Consider the following 24,718-nt stretch of genomic DNA (forward strand, 5'->3'; position numbering starts at 1 on the left):
CGGCGAAAGCTTCTCTGCCCGAGAAAGAGAAAAACAGCCAAAAACTCACCCAACACACGACGTTGTGGAAAACCCTGATGATCCCAGAAAGACCCAGAACCCAGAGCAGCTGCTGGGGGCCCCCAGTGTGCCAGTCTGAGAAGGCAATATTTTGCATACTTAAAAACATCTTTTTGTTAAGGGAAGCTAGCAGAAGCTAACAAGCTCTTCTTGTTCTCAGCTGGCTGCTGTCTTCAGGCTGTGTAAGGGCAGGCGCGGGCCTGGCGCGCAGGGAGAAGGGTTACCTGCTCGTCCGGCAAGCGGGTGCTCCTTACCTGGGAGGGAACGAGATGTCCAGTTCATACAGTCTGTCCTTAAAAACAGACAGCTCTTTGTCAAATTCTAAGAGCTAAAGAAAAGAAACAGAAAAACATAAGGTCACTTTGCTGTGCCGCACCGGCGGGGGGTGGGGGTGGGGGTCGGTCCGCTGCAGGGAGCCACGGAACGCGCGGGAAACACGCCTGGCGGACCGACTGGACCTGTGCGGGGAGCCCTGCCGACAGCCGCCCATTGGTGTCCCTGGAGAGGCCACGGGTGCCCAGGAGGCCCTTCTCAAAACCACGAGGGGCAGCAGACAGCACAGCCACAGGCCACGGCGGCGGCCCGCAGGGCGGACACAGTTCTTTGTTTTGCCCGAGCTAAGTCACGGAGCAAGCCACGTGGACCTCGCACGGGAGTGTGATTAAAAATGGCCACAGGGCGCCGGGGTGGCTCAGCCGGTTAAGCGTCCGACTCGATTCCAGCTCAGGTCACGATCTCACGATTCCCGAGACCGAGCTCCGTGTCGGGTTCTGTGACGGGACGGTGCGGGTTCTGTTCCGTGTCGGGACGGTGCGGAGCCTGCTTGGAATTCTCTCTGTCTCTCTCTCTCTCTCCCCCTCTCTCTGCCCCTCCCCTGCTCACTCTGTCTCTCTCAAAATAAATAAATGTTAAAAAAAATGTCTGTTAAAAAAGAATGGCCGAGTCAGCACACCGGGGGGACCCCAAGAGCACACGTGGGCGGGGAGCACGATTCCTGCTTGCGGAGGAGAGAGTCCTGCCCCGCAGACTCCTCGGAACCAAAGCCCGCCCTCCCCCGGGGAGGCAGGGGTGCCACCAGTGGCGTCCAGCCACGCTGGCTGTGCCAAGGCTGCACTGCCCACAGCTTCCGGACGTGCGCGTAAGTCGCGTCCCCACGCAGCCCGGCCCCAGCCTGAGCACCCGCGCCCGGTGCTCTCCTCGCATGGGCCAGAGGGTGACACCCGGACGGAGCTGTCGTGGGGCTGTGGGGTGGGAGGGTAACCAGTCCCCTTGCACACACGCTTGACCGCACCTCACACACGTTCCTGCTGAAGCCTGCACGCTCACAGACACCAGCCTCAGACCCCGCCTGGGGAGGCTCGGATGCCGGGGGTCGGGGGCCCGGATCCCCCGGGAGCCACTCGCGAGCCCACATCCACCGAGCATGACCCTGCTCAGCGAGGCCCCAACGGGCATGGGGCTGAGGGCCCCCGGGGGGAGGGGAGGCACAGAGAGGCGGGCGGAGGACCACGTGGGGAGGGGAAGCTTGTGGGAGGCCACGGCGGCTTGGCTTCCAGGGCACCACACGGCCTTGCTGCCCCCACATCAGGGGGAAACTCTAGCTCCTCTTCCAGAGTGGGCTCCAGGCCAAGCCGCTTCCGGAAAGTTCCTGAGTCGGGTCCTCAGTGGAGCCGGGGATAGAGGAAGTCTTCAGGGAGAGAGAGACACTCCCTGGGGCCTGGACAGGGCCTGCACTTACACACACGTTTACACGTACGTCTGTGCTGGTAGACACACTCATATTTACACACGCACACGCACACGACTATAGTGTGTGGCTCCTGTAGGTCACCCTGGCGCTTGAGTTCTTGGCCTTCCCGGGTCAGAGGCAGGCCCCGCGTGCGGGGGGCACGGGGGCGCTGAGGGTGGCTGCTGGCTTCATGCAGGTCCCGTGTGCAAGGGAGAGGAGCCAGCCTACCCGAGGCCACGAGCCGGGGTTCCGGAAAGGACCCGTGCGTCCGGAGAAGTTTGGCCACGGCTGACGGGCGGTTCGAGGAGACGTCGACGGCACGTTGCTTTCCACACGGTGACTCTTTTCAGCCGCAGAGCCAGCCAACCTGCTGGTCCCCCCAGCCCAGCTGACTCAGAGAAACGCAGCACGGCAGACAGAGATGCCGCGAGACCCTCCCTGTCCCCCGGTGGCCACGCCCTGGACGGCCGTGTCCCGCGAACCCTGCGCACGCACGTGTCCACAAAGAACAGCTCGCGCCGGGGGACACTGGCGTTCCCGCGCCTTCCTCCCGCCGCGGGTTCCCGACTCCGCCCGGCGCGAGTCCCTGGGCTTCTCCGGCCGCGGGCCCTCGCTGCTCCTCCGGGGTCAGGGTGCCGCTGCCTGGCGCCAGCGTCCCTCTCGAGGGCGGCCCGCCGTGCTCCTCAGCAGCTCCGCATCTTGGCTCTTCCCGTCTGGCGGCCCGCCGTTTCTCGTGGACACATCCTTCTCCTGAGGACCCACCTCCCGCGGTTCCAACCTCCGCTCGCCAAACGTGGCCTCCCACGGCCTCACGCCGCGTTCCGCCCCCACCCCCGCCTCTGCTGCCCCGGTCGCAGGTGCCGTACCTCCTTGCGCCCTCAGGCTGTGTCGCCACGAATTCGCCTGCGGGACTTCACTGGTAGCACTGCCACGAGTTCTGTGTAGTTTTTAATCTGCCTGCTTCTCTCAGAGTGTGTTCATTTGCTTCTGATTCCTTCAAGTTTTCAATCCTATGAAATACTCTTATTTTGTGATTTCTGTCAGTTATTCAAACGTCTGGTGTCCTCAGAGGTGCACCCGCCCCCCCGCCCGGCTTGTGTCTCCGGACCGCGAGCTCGCCTTCCGTGGACCTTCACCTGGGGGGGCAGTAAACGTGGCGCCCGCCCTCCATCGGACAGCCGTGCGCGTCGAAGTATCGGAGGCGAGGGGCCAGGCGCTCAGACACAAATACTCAGAACGCACGGTCGTGAGCTGCAAGACGTCGCTCACACTTTGGAGGGCACTCGGGGATGGCCCGGCGTCTCCCGGGCCCAGCCCCGCCGCCAGGACGCGGGCAGTGACCGCGCCCGATGGCCCGGTGCTCACGGCGGCCGCAGCCTCTTCCAGAGCCTCGGTCACGTCCGGTGCTCCCTCCCTCCAGGTGACAGCGGCGATGTCTCCCGTGCTCCCCGTGTGGCGCCACGTCTGGACTCTCTTGCACCGGTCCGCCTCCGTCCCCAACAGCCCGCGAGCCCCGCGGGGCATCTGTCGGTCCCGGACCCAGAACACAGCCCGGCTCCAAACGGCGCCCAGTTAGTAGCCCCAGGAATCTACTTCACAAAAGTCCAAAAGCGGTTTCGAAAGTTGCCTCGGGAAACGAGAAGCTATACCTGTGCCCGGATTTCTTCCATGAGAGGGGTCTTCTGTCCCCTTCACAGCGAGATGCCCCCCGTTGCCCCCCACAAAACCACGTCCCTAACGGAGAGACGGCTGCTCGCCGGCCACGAGACCCCTGGCTGCGCAGAGCCGCCGTCCCTTGCCGGCAAGGGTTTCGTTCACGCGCACGCACGCAGGTGCTGGTTCTGTTCTGGTTCTGTCTGGCTGCGTCAGGAGACGGTGGACCAGAGTGGCCGTGGGGACGCTGACCACCCTCACTGTGCTGCGACGGCGGGGGGGCTCCCGGGGCCCCGTGGCCAGCCCCGGGGACACCGAGGGGCCGAAGGGGAGCGCGGCGGCACCCGCGTGTGGGTGCCTGGGTGCAGGTGAGCACGTGCGTGTGAGCGAGCGGCCTTCGCCCGTCACCTGCCGAACATCCTCTGTGTTGTGCCTCAGAAAGGGCCCCTGGAAGCCTTGCTGGGCCCTGTACCCCCTCGGTGGCCAGACCTGCCCAGAGGGCGTCCACGCGGGCGGCGTCCGCAGATGCCCTGTGAGGGGCCGGCAGGAACTGCACACACACGGGCACACACACGCACGTGCACACCCTCCGGTAAGCACAACCTTGCAGCAGGCGACGAGACCCTGGAAAACCCTGGCATGAGGTGTGGTCACGGCTCTGCGTGCCGACAGGCGGGTGGCAGCGTCTGGGGACGGAGCCACTGGGATGGCCACGCTTCTCTGGCTAAGGGTGTGAAGTAAAATTGAAACTAGGAAGCACCTGGTTTGGAAAGAGCGTGAATCTTGCAGCTGCCAACGGAGTGACAGAGCCCGTCTGGGAGGAGCCCTCACCTGCAGGGTCTCCGTGGGCGAGGCGCGCTGGCCCCTGTGCTGAAAGGGACTCCTTGGGGAGCACCGCCCGTAACGCACCCATCTGCCTGCTAACCTGCCTGCCTGTCCACGTGGAGACGTTCCGGAGCGCGAGCGTGCTCTCACGCCAGGTCAACACGTACTTACGAAGCCTCTGCTGCGCGTCGGGGTCTCTGCCAGACAGACACTCCGGCGAAGGGCAAGGCCAACACCCGCCAGGCCGGGGCGCCCCTGGGCTGTCTGACACCGGCGGGGGCGGGGCACAGGTTAGTCCCACACCCGTGCACACAGCTGTAGCCCCGTGTGGCCCACGTCCTGCCCCGCACGGTCACAAACTCCGATCTGCTGCTTGGGGTCCCCGGCCGGCTGCCAGGTTTCTGGGATGCTCCCTCGTGGGGCCAGCGTGGGGCCAGCGAGGGGGGACCGCATCTGGGGCTCCGCGACGGCCACGGGGCAAACTCCAGCTGTGAGAGGTTCCCGATTAGAAATGACGTGGCATTTCTGTTGAAACGATAATTTGTATCTCTTTGAGATTTTTCACTAACACGATAACCAATTTCACATGTATCTTAAACATTCTTCTTGATTACAAAGTGAAAAACAGCTCAGGGCGTGTGTGGACAATGATAAAGGGCCTGGCGGATCGTCCGTATCTGTCAGGGCTGCACAAATCCCACTGTTACTGCAGAGACACCGCGCTGATAGAGAAAAAAGAGCCCGGAAAATCAATGCGCCTTGAGCTGAGCAGTTGCTAAACACACAGAAAACATCTCTATCCAACAGGCCAAGCGCTGTGAAAATTCCCAAGCCCTGCCCTGGGACAGCCGAGGAAAATTTAATCTCTCCAAATCCTCACCAGGGCACTCCATCCTGCAGCCCTGACAGCCACACTTATAATTAATTATACAATTTCGATGGGAATATCGACTAAACAAAGCTATAAATCATAGAAAAAGTCAATAGGCATGGACACATTCAATCATGTCCCGGCCAATGATTACTACTCTTAAAATACAATAATTATTTCCAGAAGCCAGCTTGAATTAAATTTCTGTCAGACGGGTACAAGACCGGTGCTTGATGAAGGGCGCGATGGATTTTGGGGCCGCGTCCGGCGCAGGCACATCCATCCTGAGGACGGGTAGTTTGTCCCGTGGCCGTGGGGCTGCGTGCCTCGCCGCGGCGGTGGCATGGCTCGTCACGCCATTTATCTTGCCCCCCGTGGCCGGTCCCGACGACCCTACTTCCTGTGCGTGAGTGACGCGGAGGCGGCTTTTCAACGTGCCGGGTCGCGGCCAGGGGCACGGGCATCAGCGTGACCCCGCCAGGTGTCTCCGAAGGCACGGAGCCCCCGGGGCCCGCAGCAGCAGGGGGGCGGTGTGGCCGGCCACCCAAGCCTGGAGGAGCCAGGCAGACGCCCCGCGGAGGCCCCGGGCCCGGGCGCGCCCCCGACACGTGAGATTCCTGACAGACACGACGAAGGGGCACGTGGGGTCTTCCCCAAAACACCATGCGGAAACCTATTCTAAGTCCGTGCTGCATGTTTAAATCTTTGAAATTCAAACGTTCCCCTGAACATTCGAACTAATCTTCCTCCCTCTTAAAAAGTTTCACATGCGGATAAATACGGAAATAAAAATCATTATGTCCGACAGTGACAACACTTGTCATTTGTAACAGCAGTACCGTGAGCTCTGTCCAGATGTCAGCTCTGCCCACGATGTGGGTCCGTGTGCACTGGCCCCCCATTTCCAGAACACATGCCGTCTCCCAGGCCCCCCGCACCGCCCTGGCTCAGACCCCACGGGACGTCCTTCTGGCCCACCTCCTGCTCCTTCCCGAACGGTCCGGTCCCTGGCTGCCCCCGTGCCAGCCCCGCGTCCATGTGTCCGCTGCTGGACCCTCGGCTTTGATACTTCCCTGGAGGCCTCACTGCCCCCCGCTCCGAGGCGTTGCCTCTGCGGCAGGGGCCCCTGAAAGCCCACCCTGACTCTGAGCTCAAGAAGTCACACAGCTGCCCAGAAACAGTGTGGCATGCCCAGTCTCCCGGGCACTTCACCAGAACAGTGCCTTGGGCTCCCCCGTGCCCCCAGGTCCCCGGGCCCGGAAGTCACAGGGGTGCTGTCCTCTTAGGTGCAGACGGCAGGCAGGACACGGTCCTTACCCTGGTGCTTCCCGCCTAGGGAAGCAGCCTGGGCTGTAAGCGTCTGCGTGCTGAGCTGGGCGCTGCGGAGGCTGCGGAGGGAGAGTCACCTTGCCTGGGCCTGAGGCCCCTCGAGGACGTGACATGTGGTCTGGCCAGGCCCGAAGGGCAGAGCCCCCGCTGGGACAGGCTGGTGGGCTGGTGGGAGGAGCAGAGCATCTGCTGGGTCCCCTGCACGGGGCGTGGGGCCGGGGGAGCACACAGAGGCTCACCGGAGGCCTGTGGCTGCGGGCCTGGAGCTGAGCCTGACTCTCTGTGCAGGAGACAAGCCCCTGGCTGGGCTCTGGGCTGGGGGCGCACTGTGTAGGCAGGCTCCTGCGGCGAGCGAGAGGCAGTGGCCCCGGGCTGGTGGGGACAGACGAGGGGACAGGGACGGGGGCAGTGCCCGTCGCCCGGCACTGACACGGGCAGAGCTCCACTTGCGTTGAGGGGAAACTGAGGCACAGGCGCAGCCCACGCTCAGCACGGCTGGGCTCCCAGAGGCAGAGAGGTGAGAACAGGGATGGCGGGGCGGGGCCCACAGTCCAAGCACCACCCCCAGGCTTTGGCAGAAAGACGTCCCTGACATGGTCCCAGGGGTCTTGGAGGCACGGGGGCTGGACCGCCAGGGTGCGGGCGGACTGGGAGCTGAACAGGGGTCGGAGGGGGGGGGGGGGGGGCAGCTGTGCACAGAGCCTCTACGGAGCGGGGTGGGGGGAGGGAGAGCACGAAGGACAGGGGGCGGGCAGGTGCCCCACCCAGGGCCCCCCCCCTGCGCCACGGAACCCCGGGGGCCTGGAACCGGCCACACGGGGGACGCTTAGGCCTTGGAGACTGGCAAACACCACACGTCACCTGTTGGTCTACACGAAACAGACACCGATAAGCACGTGACAAACAGGCGCTGACCCCGTCAGGCGAGTCTGGTCGCCCCGCACGGCCTCTCCGGACTCTGCAGGGCACGCGGTGGCTTCGGGGAAGAGGGCGGTTCCCGCGGGACCAGGGCTCCACCGACTGGTTTGAGATGCACGTTTCACGCACACGCCCTTGGTCTTGCACACGTGCACGCGCACAGCCACGGAGACGCCCGGTCAGGTGCGTCAGCCGTCCGAGCACCTGGGGCACCGCCCACACAGGGGCCGCCCGGGCCGCCCAACAACCAGACGCTGGGCCAGCAGCCGCAGCCCGGGGACAGGGGACAGCGGGGCTCACCGCGGTGCCGTTGTTGTCGCGGAAAACCTCCTGGTTGAAGTAGTGGAAGACTTTCTTTTCCAGCTGAAGCATCACCTGGAAAGGAGAAGAGGACGCCAGTGTGGGCAGAGCAGGGATAGCGCCTCCCGCACAGTCCAGAGAGCCCAGCTCCAGGGGCCACGGTTGAGGGCTCTCCTACCTTCCGGTCGTTGTCCGACTCGCGGAATATCAGCTTCACGACCTCGTTGGTGTCGGCGGCCCGGACTGTCTGCATCGTGGCCTGTGTGCAGAGAGTCTGGGAAAGACACAGAAGGGACTCAGTCCCCGCACAGAGGGGCCCGCAGCCCGTGTCCCCTGAAAGCAATCAGCACACCTCCTGGCCTCTCCCCCCTGCCCCGTCCTTTCCAGGCTGCTTCCGCCTGGCTCCACGCGTCCCCGGAAAGGGACCGCGGGCCCGCCACACGGGAGCGGGAGCACGACCAGCTGACCAGGCACGCTCTCCAAGGGCAGGCCTGTCGGGAAGTGCCGTGCACCTCTGGCGGCCCCGGCCTCCCTGCCCATCTCTGTTCCCCGTGCTGCCCCCGAGCCGGCGGGGCCTGGACCCTAGGTCTGCCGGAGGCTTCGCTGAAATCAGCACGAGCAGCGGAGGGGCGGGGAGGTCTCTGCCCTTCACGGTGTCCTCACAGCAGGCTGGGGACACCCTGCGATGAGATCTGCCTCAGGTGGGCAGTGGGACAGGACCCGGAAGGCAACGCCCGGGAGCACAGAGGCCACGCTGGGTTTTTGGGTCACCCCCAGGGCCGCAAGGCTGGGACACTCCCCACAGCACACCCCAGTTCATAGACTAAGTTAAATCCAGGCTTGCCGAGAAAACTCCTCTAGTGTCAAGCTGGGTATGAGGCAGGAAAGGTGTGGATGGGTGCGGGACACTGGAGACCCCCACCCAGCGGGGCAAGCCTGCTCTGGGCAGTGAGAAGTCGCAGGCTGGGTCACGGGTACTTAGGAATATGTTCAACAAAAGAAGTTCGGGATGTGCTGAAAGGAAAGACCTTCACGGGAGAGGACAGAGGACTGGGGAGCTGGCCCCCACCCCGTGCTGCGGATGACGCTCTTTCCTCGTGGGAAGGTCCCGTCACCAGGGTCCATGTGCACAACGTGTCCAGGAAGGGCAGCTGGAGGCAGAAGGCAGAGCCGAAGCTGCCTGGGGGCGGCCAAGGAGAGTCCACCCCGGACTGAGGCCTGTCTGTAAACCACACCTCAACGGAGCCGCTCTCTAAAACATGGCTCGATGACTTTTATTTAAGAAAGAACACTGCAGGAAAACAACGAATTCTGACTTTTTGAACACATCCTCCACCGAAGGCCTTTGCGAAGCTGGACACACGTCCCCCAGGGGAGAGTGGCGTCAGCCCGGAGAGGCCCACTGAGGGGCCGGTTTTGGTGGAGGGGGCAGGGACCCCCGGGACGAGCCCCCCAGCCCCTCTGCAGACCCCTCCCAGGTTTGCTGGGGACACACACACACACACACACACACACACCGCCCAGCATGCGGCAGGGGAGGCAGCGGCCACCGCCACCGTCCCCAGAGCGTACTCCAGGACAGGCCATTGACATTCAGAGCACAGATCAGTTAGGCAGGTCAAGCCCCCAAAGTGGCTTTTGGACTCATGTGTCACAAATCAGTCTGGCCGCCTTCAAGCGGTGAGGATTAGAACAAGCACAGAAGAATCTGGAGCAGAGCACGGCCACCCGGCCGCCCCAGCCGCAGTCCTCCGAGGTCCAGCTGCATCCAGATGCTAATGCGCTTAAGTGGCTTAAGCACTTCCGTGAATGGGGGAGGGCCCCCCGGGCAGGCAGACGGCCATTGTGGCCACCCCAGGACGCGATTCAGGGGATTCTCCCTTCTTCTCCCAAAGGCACCTGCTAGAAACTTTTTAAAGAAATTGCTTTATCTGGCCATTTCGGGCGGGCTCCCAAAGGATAAACATCTGATCAGCCCGGGCTCTCTGAGAGGGCCGCCCTGTGCCTCCTGCTCTCCGGCCCTTTCTCTGCACCCTCCAGTGGAGGCACCGCATTCAAGGGGTTTTAAAGAAGTGATCAGGCCTGGCCGCGGCCTCGCCTCAGCTTTCAATCCGCAGTCATGGCCAATCATGCAGAAACGTGCCGGGGCCTTTCCGCTCGCCTCCTCATGGAAGGGATTTTTCTTTTGAAAGGAGAAAAAGAAATACCCCAAATGCTATTTCTACAGAGCCATCCAAGATTTATTTCATTATCAGCAGCCACACGGAGGGGCGTCAGGCTGGACGTTCCTGCAGTCCGTCCTCTTGGCACTCGAGCACCTGATTTTTGTCTTGGAATCTCGCGGGGCCGCTGTCGCCAAGGACGCCCACCTGTCGTGTGGCGAAGGAAACTCCCGTGTTTCTTCTCAGTGTGATGACTTTTGAAGTAGGCTGCCGGGACGGGGTGTCCCCAGGACCCGGACCCCAGTGTCAGCCCGGAGGGCCACTGCCAGTGTTTTCTGTGAATCCTGTCATTCACGGCCTACCTGACTGGCCCAGTCCTCCCCCATGGCCCAAACCTCTACCAAAGGCAGCACGCGTGGACCCTTCCGGCCGGGCCATCCGACGCCGGCTCGCAGAGCCCACCCCCTACCCTCTGCTGCAGACAGAAGGACCCTGCGGTCCATGGCAGCAGGGACGGGGCGCGGGCGGGGCTCAGCCCCCACTTCAAGCACCAGCTACACCGGGCGGCTCAGCAAAGTCCCCGGTTTGGGTCTCCTTCTGGGCCTTACTGAGCAAAGCCTGATCCGGGGGCAGCTTGGGATGGGATACGCCTGTTAGGAAGGACGTTCCAAGGTTCCACGCGGTGCGTTTCAGTCTGTGTTGGTAAGAAGCACACACAACAAAAACGTATAAACGTAAATTTAAAAAACTCCATCAGGAACAGGAGCCTGAACCAGAGTCTGCGAAGTTTCCCTGTTTGGACGGCTCAGTGTGTGAACTGAAGTAAAAGCCGGGATGCTGGGCTGTGTCCACCCCGAGAGGCGTCAGAAGGGCCGAGGCCTCCAGCTGCACGGACGATGGCCGTGACGCTCCCGCCCGGCCGTGAATGTGGCTTCTGAGCAGGTTCCCTGCAGGTGGCAGTCCCTCATCCAGGGACTGTGGCCGGGAGGGGGCGGAGGGGCAGGACGGCCAGCCCTCACTCCCACCGTGTGGTTTCCCCAGAGTGTGTCCGCTGGACATAAATCCCCGGTCCGGCCTCTGTCGGCGAGGCCCGTGTGGACGGGAACACGAGTTTGGTCTCGCTCTCCCCCGCAGATTCAGGAGAAGCCCCCCCGGGAGCGGGCAGGGGTCTCGGTCTCCCCCAGGCTCACAAGGATCCCCACCCCTGGCCCAGGCCCGCACACGGACCCCGCCACGCACGTTCAGATGCCGCTCAGGGTCACGGCACGGGCCGCTCTGGGATGCGGTGGGGGTGAGCCTGGGGTCAGCAGGCCCCTCGTCAGGGCCAGGATGCCCCATCCCCAGGGCTTGTGCGGGAGCCGCCGAAGCCACCGTGGCTGCAGGAACCAGAGCCGAGCTCCCGGGGACTTGGGTCCTCACGCCTGGAAAGACCTCTTCCAACGGCCTGCGTGTCCTGTGTCCTGGCAGTCGGTGGGCACAGTCCTGTCTCCGCGTTTTGACGCAAGTCATCTCTTTGTTGGTGGGGCCACGCCCTCCCTTCTGGCGACCGAGCCCACCTGCCAGTGAGGGCTGGGACCCACCGAAGGCCACGAGCACACGGCAGGTTCTCAGCAGACGGCCTGCCTGACCTGCCCAGAGCCTCCCGAGCAGGCCCACTCCCCTGTGCTGGGCAGGCAGAGCCACGGGACCAGGACCACAAGGTCCCGGAGGCACCTCAGGGAGCAGGAGGGCCGCCACACAAATTCATCACCGTGGCCTCCTGACCTGGCCACTGGCCCCAGCAAAGCCCATCCCACATCCGCACCAAGGGGGCAGGGGCTCCTGACACCGGCCCGTATCTCACAGAGGCCAGATGCTCGCCGTCTGGAGGGGTGAGCAGGGCCGTTGTCTAGGGGTCCACAAAGAGGTGGGGGCAAGTTTTAATCCTGACTTCAGTTGGCAACGAAAACCAGCCAGGCCAGATATCTGCCGACCGTTGAACGTGCGGGGCGCGGACGGCGGTGCCCGGGCCGGGACCCCTCGAAAGGCCCCTGCCTTCCCTCCCTCCGCGCAGAGGCGAGAACACCACGGGCTGAACTGAGTGGATGCGGCCACGAGGCCAGCTGGGGCCCCACACACACACGGTACAGGCAGGACTGTGGGAAACAGTCCAGCAAATTCTGAAGGAATCAGGCTACGGCCGCGGAAAGCAGACTTCCCTGTTTTCGCACCCAGACCCTCAGGAGGAGGCACTGTGACCTGGGAGAGCCTCACGCCACAGAACGGGCTTGGTGGGGGCACCCTGCACCTGCCGGCCCCCCCACCTGGAGCTCCCAGGCGAGGCTCCCGAGGTGTGAGCTAACCCAGCTTTAGCCACTTACGAGCCTCATCCCAGCAACAAGGAGAAAGGAGTAACCCATCTGAAGAAAGTGACAGTGGAGGAAAGTGTGCATCTGGCACTTCTCAGACATCAGTAACAACAGAGAAGGGAGGAGAGAAGGAGAAGAAAGGAGGGAGCGAGGAGGGGGGAGGAGGAGGGAGGAGGGAGGAGGGAGGGGGGAGGAGGAGGGAGGAAGCAGGAGGGGGGAGGGAGCAGGAGGAGGAGGAGGGAGGAGGGAGGAGGGAGGAGGAAGCAGGAGGAAAAACAAGCAGGAGGAGGAGGAGGGAGGAAGCAGGAGGGAGGACAGAGCAGGAGGGCAGAGGGTGGGGGAGAAGCCCTGAGCCCTGCCCCAGCCGTGTGCCCAGGGACTCGGGAGGGCGCTCCCTCCTCACTGGCGGCCTGTCCTCGGTGAGCCGGTGGGTGGGCTTGAAGACACATCTGGCCCGTGGTTCACACCTCTCCCCGGAACCGTGGCCCTGCCGCTGCTTTCGCCGGCTGACAGCCTGGTGCGGGACATGCAGACCCTTGTGAAACCGGAAACAAAGGAGCGCCCCAGTCTAATTTCAGCCCCAGACACTCATGGCCCGAGTCTGGCCAAGGTGACAGAAGTCTGCAGAAGAAACGGACTGAAAACGCCTCCGGCCTTCCACGGAGGGTCAAGGAGCCGGGAGCAGGGAGGCCCCACGGGCATCGTGAGTCTCAGGGACATGCTTCCTTTGGCCGGCGGGCTCTCTGGCACGTCACGGACCACAGAGTCGGGAGGAGGACCGGAGCCGGCTGACCTCCAGGGCTGGGGGTGCAGCACCAGCCTCCGCGGGCGGGCCAGTGCCTCTCAGGGTCAGCTGCGGGGCCCGCGCCACCGTCCCCAGGACCCTTCCCAGGACCCTCCTGACAAACAGCTGCAGTAAAACGGCAGCAAAGCCATGCTATGGAGGCACGGAGTGAAGCGAAGCTGTCTGCCGGCGAACAGTGCCCAAGGCGGCCTCTGGGGTCAGGGAGGGGCTGCGGATGCCTCCAGAAGCCGGGAGGCCGGCGCCCATCCCGCGCAGGGCAGAGAACACAGTGCAGGAAGTTGGAGCCACTGTAAGGAACCAGACTCTGCTGCCCAAAAAGGGGTGTGGGCCTGGGGCCTGGACGAACTCAGAAATGGGCAGGTGCCCGCGCATGGCCTTCTCCAGGGGCCCAGAGCTCTGTGTGCTCACAGGGGGACTTCCTCCCCGGAAACGGCAGTCTCAGCCCCGTCTGCAGGCCCCACGCACGCGCCCAGGGGCCCCTCATCTCCTGGAGTGGGGGCTCGTCTGACGGACCCGAGACCGGGATGCTGAGCTCCCACTGCTGACCCTAGCCGGGATTCACCCGGGCCCAGGAGGCGATCTCACACGCCCTCCAAGGGGTCCGCCCAGGTTCGGAATGGGGTATCTGTGGTGCTGGAGCCACGTCAGCCACACGGTTGGCACGAGCGCGCACCTGACCCAGCGCCTCCTTCCCCCTTGTGCACCTGCGTCCGGGAGGGACGGGCGTGGAACCCCCACGTGAGACCACACTCGCCTGCTCTGTGCTGTGTGTCCAGCAAGAACCAGGCTGAGAACGGCTTGCGCTCAGGTCGCCGGCACGGAGCTGCTCCCCAGCCCTGGGACGGTCTGCTCCCGTTCCCTGGGACCGGAATCTTGGGGTTCCTTGCCCCCGCCCCCGGATCACACAGATGTCAGGGAAAGCGGTCCCTCAGCAGCCAGCGCTGGGAGGCCAGCCCTGCACGCGGCACAGGCCGCCTTCCCCGAGAAACCATCGACCGGAGGCATGTCAGCGAGGCCTGCCCACCGCCCCGTCGTTCTTGTCATTCAGTTGGTGGCTGAAAATAAAGAGGGGGCTGAGTGCCCAAGGTCCAGCCTGCCCCTCTCATGGGGCAGTTGCTGCAGAACAGGAAACGTTCCTAAAAGGTAGTTCACAAAGGCCCCCTGGGTACATTCAACAGGTTCTCCTTAAAACCAGTTAACGGAGAATCATTACCTTTTAAAACTGAAGTTTTCAAACGACTCTAGAAAACAGCTGGCTCAAGACAATAAACGTCATCTCGTGACACGGACGGTCCTCCCAGAGGCGCTGGCCGTGAGGGGCCCACACGATGTCCTGGAACTTGCCCCTGGCCACTTGCACACACCTCTTCGAGTCAGGGGTACAGGCGCCTCTGAACCCACCAACGGGTCAGCCCGGGGTGGGGGCCCTAGCATCCCACACGGGCTCTCTGCCAAGTAGGGGCAGAGAATTAGAGCACCAGGTTTCGACAGACATCCCCGTGCCCTGGACATCCATCTAAGTGCCAGGACACAAGATAAGCATTGTCGGTCCCACGCGATTAATGTTCTCTGGTGATTCACATCTGCAGACATCGTTCTGAGTCCTGAGAGCACTCGAGGGCTTGACGGGAGGCACCACTGAATCACGGCTCTGAAGGTTCTGGAATGGAAACTGGCGGCTTCAAAACTTGCCTTGGTCCCTGGTAACCTATGCATCTGAGGGAAAGAGCTCAGGAAAGAGCCTCTCGCCCAACGCTCTCTGACCGTCCCCGCTGGGGGAGGGTTCACACGGCACCGCAGAGAACGAGTGCAGAGAACCCCCCCCCCCCCGCCTCGGCAGGGTGAGCGGAGCCCCTGCAGGTGAAGTCCTCCCGCCCCCCCCCCCCAGCAGAGCCCTGACAGAGAGAAGAGGCCGGTGGCCAGAGCAGCAAGGACACGCCAGTGCCCATCCTGCCCTGGTGACAGCGTGGGTCACTAGTGGGCAGGAGCGGCACGAGGTCTGGCCGTTTTGGCTTCCTTCCCGTCACGCACAGGCACACACACGTGTACGCAGGTGGCCTACGTGCATGTGAATACACACGCCTGTGTTCAGTGCACACGTGTGCCAGCGAGGCACACACAGGGCACACCGTGCACACGCGCCCGCACGCACAGCTCCCGGGAGGCAGGAGGGAGCAGCGGCAGGCGAGGGCGGCGGGCCTGCCGCACTCAAACAGCCACCGTCACACGAGCGCGTCCCGGTGCCGACCCCCCCGGTTCTCGGGACCAGGGTGGCCGGCCCGACACGGAGAGCAGCCCCGGGCGGGCCGAGCAGGGCAGCCTCCGCCCGCGAGCGCCTCGGGGTCTTGTCCTCTCTCTGGAGAGGTGCCCCCTGCCTCCAGCAGGAACTGCCCCAAACGGTCCGCCAGCCCGTTTGTGCTAACCTCCCGGAGACCCTTCTGGTGAGCTCTCTGTCTCTCCCAAAGGTTTTCCCACTAGATCCCTGCGCTCCCAGGAGGAAAGGTGTCTATTAGTAAGCGTGGGGGAGACATCGCCTCTGAGGGCCCAGAGTGCTGAGGCTGCCGCAGCGGGGGCCCTGGGGGGCTGGTGGCGGGTCGTGGGGAGGTGCCGTTACGAGGGTTAGGTCAGCCGCCACGGCGCCTTCCCCCTCTTTGTTTCAGATTGTGCACCTTTCCTCCAGAACAACACCACCATAAAGACGCTTTCTTTCATCTCCGCCCAGGACGGCTCCCGTGAACTCCCTACCGGCCTGGCCACCAGGGCAGGCGCTAACGGAGCGGCACACCGGGCAAGCCCGTGGCGGTTCTGAGCCCACACGGGCCCCTCGGCCGGTGTTCTGGAAGGAAGCCAGGTGCGTCTCCGGCCGGGGTGTGCAATGCATGCGGCCTGGTCCCGGGACGGCTCCCCGGGGGTGCCGCCTGCAGCAAGGCCCCGGCTGGGGCCCGGACATGCTCTCGGTCTGGTCTCCTGAGGACACCCCGGGACAAGCAGGGCAGGCGGAGCGGGACCCCCCCAGGCTGGCGCTTCCTCCTCGCGCCCACACAGGCCACAGACAGACAGGGAGCCCGCCCGCCAGCTCTGGCCCAGAGGTGGACGGTCCCAGAACCCCCGCAGGCCGTGCTGACCCAGAGAGCAGCGGGAGAGCAGTGCTGCATGCAGCAGGACGCACATTAGTGAGCACAGAGCCACCCACGAAGCAGAAAATCAGGCTCTCCAACAGGGGACAGGCGAGGGCGAAAGGCACCAGCGCTCTTGTCTTTTTTCTTCTCTTTCCATCATCGTGGCGATAACTGTTGGGACATCAGTGTACCAGTTGGAAAGGCCGCTGATGTTTGTAAGGCAAACTTCCTGGCAGAAAATCCCCCACACGTGAAACCCAGAACGGTCATAACTGTGACGTTACGTAGTTGGTTTCAGGTTCGTGTCGCGGGCCCCTTATCAAAACAGACCGGATTCTCCTTTTTTGCAACAGTAAGTAAATAAACCTAACAATTTAGATGCGTAAATTGGCTGCTTTAAACTCTGACTCTTCAAAAGCCACACAGACAAGCTGAGCAGAGACGCTAAGTCGCCTGCACGAGCGTACGACCCAGCGGCTGCAACTCCTGGAGTCCACAGACACAAGAGTGCCCAGAGCCAAGGAGGCCGCCGGCATGCCCAGCCCCGTCTACACCGGCTCCCAATTCAGATCGGGAGCCCTCACGCCCACCAGCGTGACACACACTGTGTGTCACACACAGCGTGTCCACACAGAGGACACACCCTCTCAGAGCTGCTAAAGGTCTGTGAAAGCCCCGTTCCCCAGGAGGCTCTCTCGGGGCGCATCACGGGGGCGGGGGCCGGGGCAACCCTTCCAGCTGTCTCAGGTCGCCAGGCTGCCCTCTCCTCAACTGCTTGCTCCCACCACTCACTGCCACAACACGGGCGGAAATGCCAGCTGGCTGCCGGGGGGGTCCGCGTGCCCCACGACCAGGGCTGAGTGTTTGGGGTGCGGAGGCGCGGCTGGGGTTGGGTTCGACGAGCTCACTGGAGAGCAGACGCGAGCCAGCCCGTTGTCTGGCGCTCCGTGTGGGCACCGTGACCGTGCAGGCTGGGTGGTTCCTGGAGGGCCTCCGGGGGGAGGGGGGCTGGCAAGGGCGTGACGGGGTGATGCCCCCTCAGGCCGAGTGGGAGCGCCCTCCCCAGGACGCGGGGGCCCCGAGGGAAGGAGGGCGGTCTGGGGACAGGGCTCCGGCCACCGGGCAGCCTGGCTGCACCACTCTTGCTGGCTGTGGTCTTCGGTGGTTTCGTGACGCCGGGGGTGTGCCCTGCGTGGTTCCTTCTGGCCCCTTCCCAGGCCGGCGCTGTCAGTGCTGGGGGCGCCACCCCCCCCCCAGACGGGTCCTCACAGGACCCGAGTCCCCAGGGGCCCACCTGGCACCCAGGCGCATGTGCACGTGTCAGTAACTGGCAACTGGTTTTCAAGACGGCCGCCAGCCTCCAAAATCGCATCCGCTACCATCGCTGTCAGGGATGAAGCACGGCAGGTGGGCGTGGGCCGGGCCTCGCCGGGACGGGAGCGCCTGGCACTGCTGATGCTCTTTGTCACTGCGGCCAGCTGAGCGTCCCAGCTGCCAGTTGCCACGGCGCAAGGCACAAAACGTACCCTCTGAGCGATCCTGCCAGCGGGGCCGAGCCAGAGGCTGCGTCAATAAGCAGCTTCGTGACGCACGGCCCACCGGACGGCACGTGACAATCGTGTGGAATCTGTGCGTGTTTCAATTACATCCAGCAGCACCAAGTCCGGTCCCCTCGGTTCTGCTCTGCAAGCGTGTTGGCATGAATTTGCATCTGAAACAGGAAGCTGCTGACTCCCGGGGGACAGGCTCCCTCGCTCTGCGGCTCTTCCCGAGGCTGCTGCCGGGCAGGACTTGGCCGCCCGTCTCCGTCCCGCTCCACGAGTGACCTGGTTCCCCTTCCCGCACTCGGGGGCCTGGCTGGCCCCGCCCCCTTTGCCCGCAGCAGGGTCGGTGGCGGCCTGCGCCTCCTGCAGGCTGCCATCCGCTCACCGGCCCCTCGCTGATTTGGAGACAGGTTTGCCAGTGAGCACGGGGGTGGCACCCGGGAGGCGGAGAACCCCGGACGCCAAGTCCGGGGAGGCTGACCTCACCGCCCTCGGTGGGGCTCGGCAACAAAACCCAAACCCAGTCCGGTGGTGGCCTCTCACCCGGCAGTGCTCAGCAGAAGGGACCCGCTCACACACAACGTGACCACACGCTTCCGGAAGTCGCCGTCAGGCAGGAGGCACGGTCCCGCCTCGACGCCTCCTCAGGCCTCCTCACACGCAGCTGCGGCACGGTCCACGACATTCGGGGTCCCCTGCCACGCCGACCCCGGGCCCGCTGAAGGCTACGCGTGGGGTGGGCACAGGCCACCTCGAGGACGGAGGGTGGAGGCCAGCACGGCCTTCTCTTCCCGTCCCTGGCACCCCGTCTTCAGGCACTGAAAGTGGGTGTCCATGACTGGCGGCCGCAGGAGGGGGTCGCTGCTGAGGGCAGTCCGCCTGTCTACCCGGGTGGAGGGGAGGACGGACAGTGCCGGGCACAGGCCCAGGTCGGGGGTGGGCAGCGTGGGTCCGGGCCAAGCCCCAGCGGACTTCTCCCCGACCTGTGCTCTTTCCTGGGCCACGCGGCGCTTCAGAAGGAAAGGTCAGGCGCCCCACTCGCCTCCTCGGCAGATCGCAGGGGCAGAGGCCCCGCTCTGAGGCCCTGGGGGGGGATGGACGGAGGACACTCTGCCCTCGTCCCGGCCCCCTCCTCCTGGCTGCCCACATCCCAGTGCCCACCCAGGGCTGTACCACCCCCCCTCCTCCCGTCCTCACCGCCAGCAGCACTGATGCCCCCAGACCATGCTGAAGAACCCCACAGGACTCCACGGCTCCCAGCCAGGCCTTGCCCACAGGAGGCCCCGTCCCAAGACATGCCCCGCTGGCCTCCGGCTGACACCAAGGTCACAGACACAGGTGCATCTGAAACAGGGCCCTCCCGCAAGGGCAGGGGCTTCCAAGAACAGGGTCACGGGAAGCACGGACACCCTGGACGCCGCCGTTCTCAGGCTGCTCCTGGGCCTCCCAAGAGGAGGGGGCAGACGAAACACAGCACTCGTGTCCCCGGGCTGGCAGACCCACCCCCACGGCTCTCCCGGCACCCAGGACCGTCGCCACGAGGGCCCCGGGCCACACGTCCACCCTGGCGTGCACCACAGGCACGCAGGAAACATCGGCTGGACAGACGTGGAAGCAACTCCAGCTCTGGGGCAGCCGACCGCAAAGCCGTAACCAAAATCAGAGTATCAAACCCGCCACGGGCGTCTGTGAAACAAGAACCACCGTCCAGGCCGTGGGAAAGAAACCGGCGGCTCTGCTCTCCCCGGGGCCACGGAGCCGCCCTGGGCCTCATGGTCTATCTACTCCCTGCCGGCTATGAGGACTCAACAGACAGAAGGAGGAGAATGTGATGCAGGAAAGGCCAACAACCCGCAGGACCCCACAGCCTCTAAGAACACAGAGGGCAGCCTCCCACGTGTGTTCCGGAAACATCGAGGCTGCGACAGGGCCGCCCCGGGCACGGTCCAGCCCAGAGGGGACGCGAGCCATGACGTCCACGTCACGTGAAAGGCGGGCATCTTGCGTGCACACCTGCGGGGCCCATCACCCCAGCTGGTGCGGGGCTCGACCTGAGGCGCTTCTCAGGCTGTGGTTCCCCAACCGCAGCCCCAACACAGGGGCCTGGAGGTGCTGGCCGGTCCCTGTCGCATCCTCGTTATGCAGTTAATTTGGAAGAAAAAAGCAAAGTGAAGTGAGTCGGGGGCCAGGCAGCCTGTCCCTCAGAGTGACCTGGGGCTTGCTGGCACCCGCCTGTGGCCCTGGATCCACACCTGCAGAGGCCGGACTCAGGGCCCCGGCCTGGGACTCCTGAAGCCTCTCCACACCTGTCCTCTCGAGGAGCCGACCACCGCTCACCCAGCCGCACTCAGACTCTCAGGAAGCGTGCAGAAATGTTCTTTGGTTCCCACAAAATTTCTATCAATTGTTTTTACTGTTAAAAGCTCCTTTAAAAAGCCATGCCACATGCCATTGGCAGATTCTGATTTTCCAGAAGACGTGCTTACGTGGTATTTCACAATTCAATAACCTACGGCACCTTGACTAACGCTGTTGAAATTAATCACCGACAAAAAAAATTTGTTCTTTTTCAGTTCAATTTACTTTCAGGTACACCTTTGCCAAGAAGTACATTTACTATGTTAGTGTTCAGCTCGTCAAGTGGTGGGGAGATATGCCAATCCAGCATTACACGCTGTCAGGGTTGAAGAGTGTCCCCCAAATTCATGTCTACCCAGACCTCAGAAGGTGACCTTGTTGCAAAGTATGGTCTTTGTAGATGTAACTAGTTAAGGATCCCGAGACAAATCAGGCTGGATTCAGGATAGGCCCCAAGGTCAACGACTGGGGTCCACATGAGGGAACAATGAGGACAGGGGGTGGAGGACAGGCCGCGTGTTCACGATGAGGGACGACCAGGCCACCTTGACTTTGGAGTGCCAGGTTCCAGACTGTGAGGGAACACGCATGTGTGGTCCTTGTCACAGCAGCCCAGGACCCTGCCACGTGGCGGCACAGGGCCCGGCACAGGAAGGCCGCACCGTGCGCTCGCCGTGTCCTACGTGTTCAGTCAGGAACAGGCACGAGATTGGTCAGAACTTTCTCGGTAAGCAGCACGTGTGTGAGGCCGGCAGGGAGGGGCCTTGGCGGCTTGGCGGTGACGCGGGGGCATGAGGGCAGAGCACTGGGGAGGGGATGCCTGGCCTGTGGGGGTGGTCCGGGACATCACCCGCCATACCGGGCACCAGGTTCCTCCCGGGCGTCAGTCCACAATTCTCAGGAACCACTGGATCTTTCTTTGGGAAGAGCGGGGCACCCATACCTGCTTCCTCGGTTTACTCCGCGACGCCTCGACTTCTCGGGCTCCAGGGAAGTTTCACAAGTGGTTGATGCCTGTATTGATGCTGCTGCCCGGGTTTCGAGAACGGTCTTGGGCTCCACAGCTAACATCTTCATTGACCCAACGGTCCTTAGAAACTCTAAACTGAAAGTCATATTCCATGCATTTGGGATCACGATCATCTCCCGAAAGTCTGCTGTATTTACACAGCAACCCCTATGCAAAAATGTAATTAGAAGTTTTGGCGAAACAACGGCCGTTTATCCTGAGGCTTTAAAGAGCCACATGGACGTGAAAAGCCTCCAAACATTGAAGGACGGATCGTAGGCGCACTTGTTTAATGAGCAAGTGATTCCACTGAAGCCCACGGACTTCCCTCCCACTCTTGGCGGAGGTGCCACAGAGCCGAATCTGACGCGTCCCGGAACGGCACTCAGCGGGCAGCGTCCTGGGACGTCGCTGGGCGAGGCTCGCTGCTCCCGGGAACCGAGCTCGGCGGCCCGTGGGCCTTCCCAGGCCGGGGGTGGAGAAGAGCCGTCTGCCCGGTGGCGCTCGGGTGCATTCAGGTGCGCTGTCCTGTCCCGACACTCACGCGGACTGAACAGAAGCCCTGGGACGTGCCCCTGGCTCGTGAGCGAAAGACCCACGTCCCCAACTAACAGGCTCCCGGGGAGGCCGCGTCTCCTGCTGGCGGCCAGAGCCTCCGACAGGAGCAGCTGAAGACCTCTCTGCTCCATCAAGCCCAGCACCTCCAACCGGCACCGATGGGAAGAGCCGCTGGTCGAAACAGCTGCCCAGCTGCCTCACTTCCGTCGGGAGAGGCTTCTCTGACCTTCCGAGGCCCTCACACACCCTCCTCGCCCCCGATGGGAGACCCTGGTCTCCCCACGATGCGCCCTGGGCGTCCCCGCTCTCAGTCTACCGTGGCTCGGCCCTCGAGTCCCCAGGACCTCCAGCCGCCTACGGCCCCCCACGCCTCTCCAGCACTGCCACCGTGCGGCTTCCCGGCAGGGCAGGGGGCAGGGATTTGGACACACAGAAACGCTCACGCTGGGACACAAGGACACAGTGGTGGTTTCATCGGTCGACCACCTGATGGGGGGAGGGAGGGGCCGCACAAATACACATTTATTACTTTTCCCAGTACTTCATGCCACGCTTTGCGCCTGACGTCATACAGGTGCACAGAGGTGGGGAGGAGCACACGATGGCAAGGGGACGGAGCCTCTCACCCTCCCAGCTCCAGAAGTGCGGGCAGCCCGAGCTCCTCTGGGCTGGCGCTGGGCTGCCCGCCAATTGCCCCGGGAGGACGGGACCCTGAGCTGCTGGGGCCAGGGGCAGCGAAGCTGACAGAAGACGAGGCTGGGGGCCCAGGGCAGGACCCTGTGGGGTCAAGGAGGGGCGGACATATGTGTGCTGCTCTCCTTCTGAAAACCAGCTATTGTGGGAATCGTTTCCTAAAAATAGCGTTTCAAATAAGTCCTTATCTGTGTCAGGTAATTGTGATGGGAAAGCAATCGGAACAAAGACCTCCTGTCTTTTCCTGCAGGAAGGGGAATAGAAAGCTGGAGACACTTATTAAAAACTCAGCCCATCAGATAGCGGTGCTTAGGAATCCTGGAACATTGCGGGCTATCAGCAACTTAGAGATTCTTGAGGCTCCTTAGTGATCTCGAGAAAAACGTGTCTGCTCTTGGGAAAACTTCCCGCCAATTCGCAAGACAGTCCCTCCTGTCTGCCGCGACCCCTGTGTGCAGGAGCCCCTTGTTTTAGGAAACAGGACAAGTCAGGAAGTGGGGGGCACGTTATGAGATAAAGACAGTACCCAGCATATCTGCTAGCCCGCAGAGTGGCCCCAGCCCTCAGCCGTCTCCCCGGAGGGCACAGCAGCCCGCGTTCCCGCTGTAGGGGAGGAAGCGTCATTCTCAGATGGGCCGGCCCTAACTGCGCCACCGACCGCACTCTTCGGGCAGTGGCCGGCTTCTCGGCCCAGCACCCGCCAGGGGCTCAGCCGTGCTGTGCGCCACACAGCCACGGGGCAGGTCCGGACGCACACCTGCAGCGACCTTGACCCGAGCCGGAGCACTGCCCCTCCTCGTGGTGTCTGTTCTCAGGGAAGAGAAGGCCCCGTTCAACACCTCCCGGACCTTTCCGCACGTACAAGCTGCTGGGCAGCTCCCGCCTGGCCAGCTTCGGTCTTTCGAAGGACCTTTACTTCTCTGCAGGTGGCTCGGCTCAGGGAGGAGAGCGAAGGATGAGCTAGGGGCCGCTCTGTGCACGGCAGGCTCACCGTCCTGAGCACCGTGAGAAGAGACCCCTGCGTAGAGGGTCAGGATCTCATCGAAATGTGGCTTTTCAAGCCCCCAGTGGCCTGAAATCAATGGGGGCGGTGGCCTTTGGCGAGGGCACCGGGGGCCCAACAGCGTCAGACACGGGACCAGCTTTGAACGAGACAGACGTGCTCCCGGGCTCGCTGCAGAGCCTGAGAGCGGACCGATGAGCGCTCCGGCCCCGAAGTGAGGAGAGAAACACCAGCAGAAGCAAGCGAAGACACCGGGGGCCGACAATCCCGCTGCTGACACACACTCTCCCAGCTGTCGGTGAGCGTCCAGGCACGACCAGCACGTAGCCGAACATTCACACACGTGCACCTGTGAGCACGCCCGCTGAGGAGCCGTCAGACGAGCTGCATCATCAGACAGGAGAACGTCGACGCCACTGCTGCTCATCTCCGTCAACCAAGGGGAGCTACGGAGTGACGAGAGCGCGTCCGTCTGTCTTTCGGGGCCGACCTCTACGGAGGACGGACGAGGACCGTGTGGCAGCGTCTGTGATGGTGACGCCGACAGGACGGTGACTGCTTGACGGCCGCCACGTCTCTACCCGGTGTGAGCCGGGTGCCGGGCGAGCCCTCGGAGGGCTTCCTGGTGTGGGCCGCCCGGCCTCCCCGTGCAGGCTCGGCACAGGCAGCGGGGTCACGGCTGTGCCGGTGGAGGAGAGGCTCCACGGTCACACGACGGGGACCCACAGGGCCGAGACTTCTCACGTGTGCCTGTCCCTAGGGGGCGTCCGGCCAGGGCCCTGCGGGTGCGCCCGGGACACGCAAGCCTCCAAGCTCCGGAGAAGCGAGTGACAGCCACGAATGTTTCGGCAAAAGACGACACTGGCCTCCAGCAGCGCCTGCCCGTTGGGCGCCGCAGAAGCAGCCCCCTCCAGCCACACCTCCCCACCGGCTTCCTGGGCGTCTCACAGCCAAAAACAGCCCTCACGGCGGGGCGTCACGTCCCGCCGGTTGGCGATGGGTCACCTGATTAGCTTCAGAAGTCCGAGGGACTCCAATAATGGCCCCCTTTTGACAGTGACACATGGTTATTAGGAATTTCTGCCATAAACATGGCCGGTGAGAACGGCAAGGTCACACCTGCCCGTGAAGCGCAAACACAGCCTCTGCGGCTTTCCCGAAACCCGTCGACCGCGGCGGAGGCTCCCGCCACGGCGGGGAGCGGTGCCTACCTCCACCACGGACTTGGAATCCAGCCGGAAGTTGAAATCTCCAAACACAAAGTAGGACACTTTCTCGAATCGCTGGTCGATGATTCTGGGAGGAGAGAAGGAGACCACGTTACTGCCACGCCGGGCGATCAGCTTCTGCACCAGGCTCCCCTTCCACGCCCCCTCCCCGCACCCCCAGACAGACAGCGCGGCTCTCTCAGCACGGACGTGCCCTCAGCACGGG

General features: G+C 63.4%; 1 protein-coding gene across 3 annotated transcripts in view; it reads right to left on the bottom strand.

The window, feature by feature from the left end:
* INPP5A (inositol polyphosphate-5-phosphatase A) overlaps positions 1-24,718 on the bottom strand; it is a 171,451-nt gene that overhangs the window by 14,726 nt on the left and 132,007 nt on the right. For all 3 annotated transcript variants that reach the window (XM_078435033.2, XM_078435034.2, XM_078435032.2), the window contains exons 9-12: positions 24,496-24,580; positions 7,864-7,959; positions 7,686-7,760; positions 315-388 (exon numbers count right to left, since the gene is read on the bottom strand). In XM_078435033.2, coding sequence (XP_078291159.1) covers positions 315-388; positions 7,686-7,760; positions 7,864-7,959; positions 24,496-24,580 — 330 coding nt within the window. The remainder of the gene's footprint in view (positions 1-314; positions 389-7,685; positions 7,761-7,863; positions 7,960-24,495; positions 24,581-24,718) is intronic.

The sequence above is a fragment of the Panthera onca genome, chromosome D2, assembly GCF_046562875.1.
Source record: "Panthera onca isolate mPanOnc1 chromosome D2, mPanOnc1 haplotype 2, whole genome shotgun sequence".
In the NCBI taxonomy this organism is placed as follows: Eukaryota; Metazoa; Chordata; class Mammalia; order Carnivora; family Felidae; genus Panthera; species Panthera onca.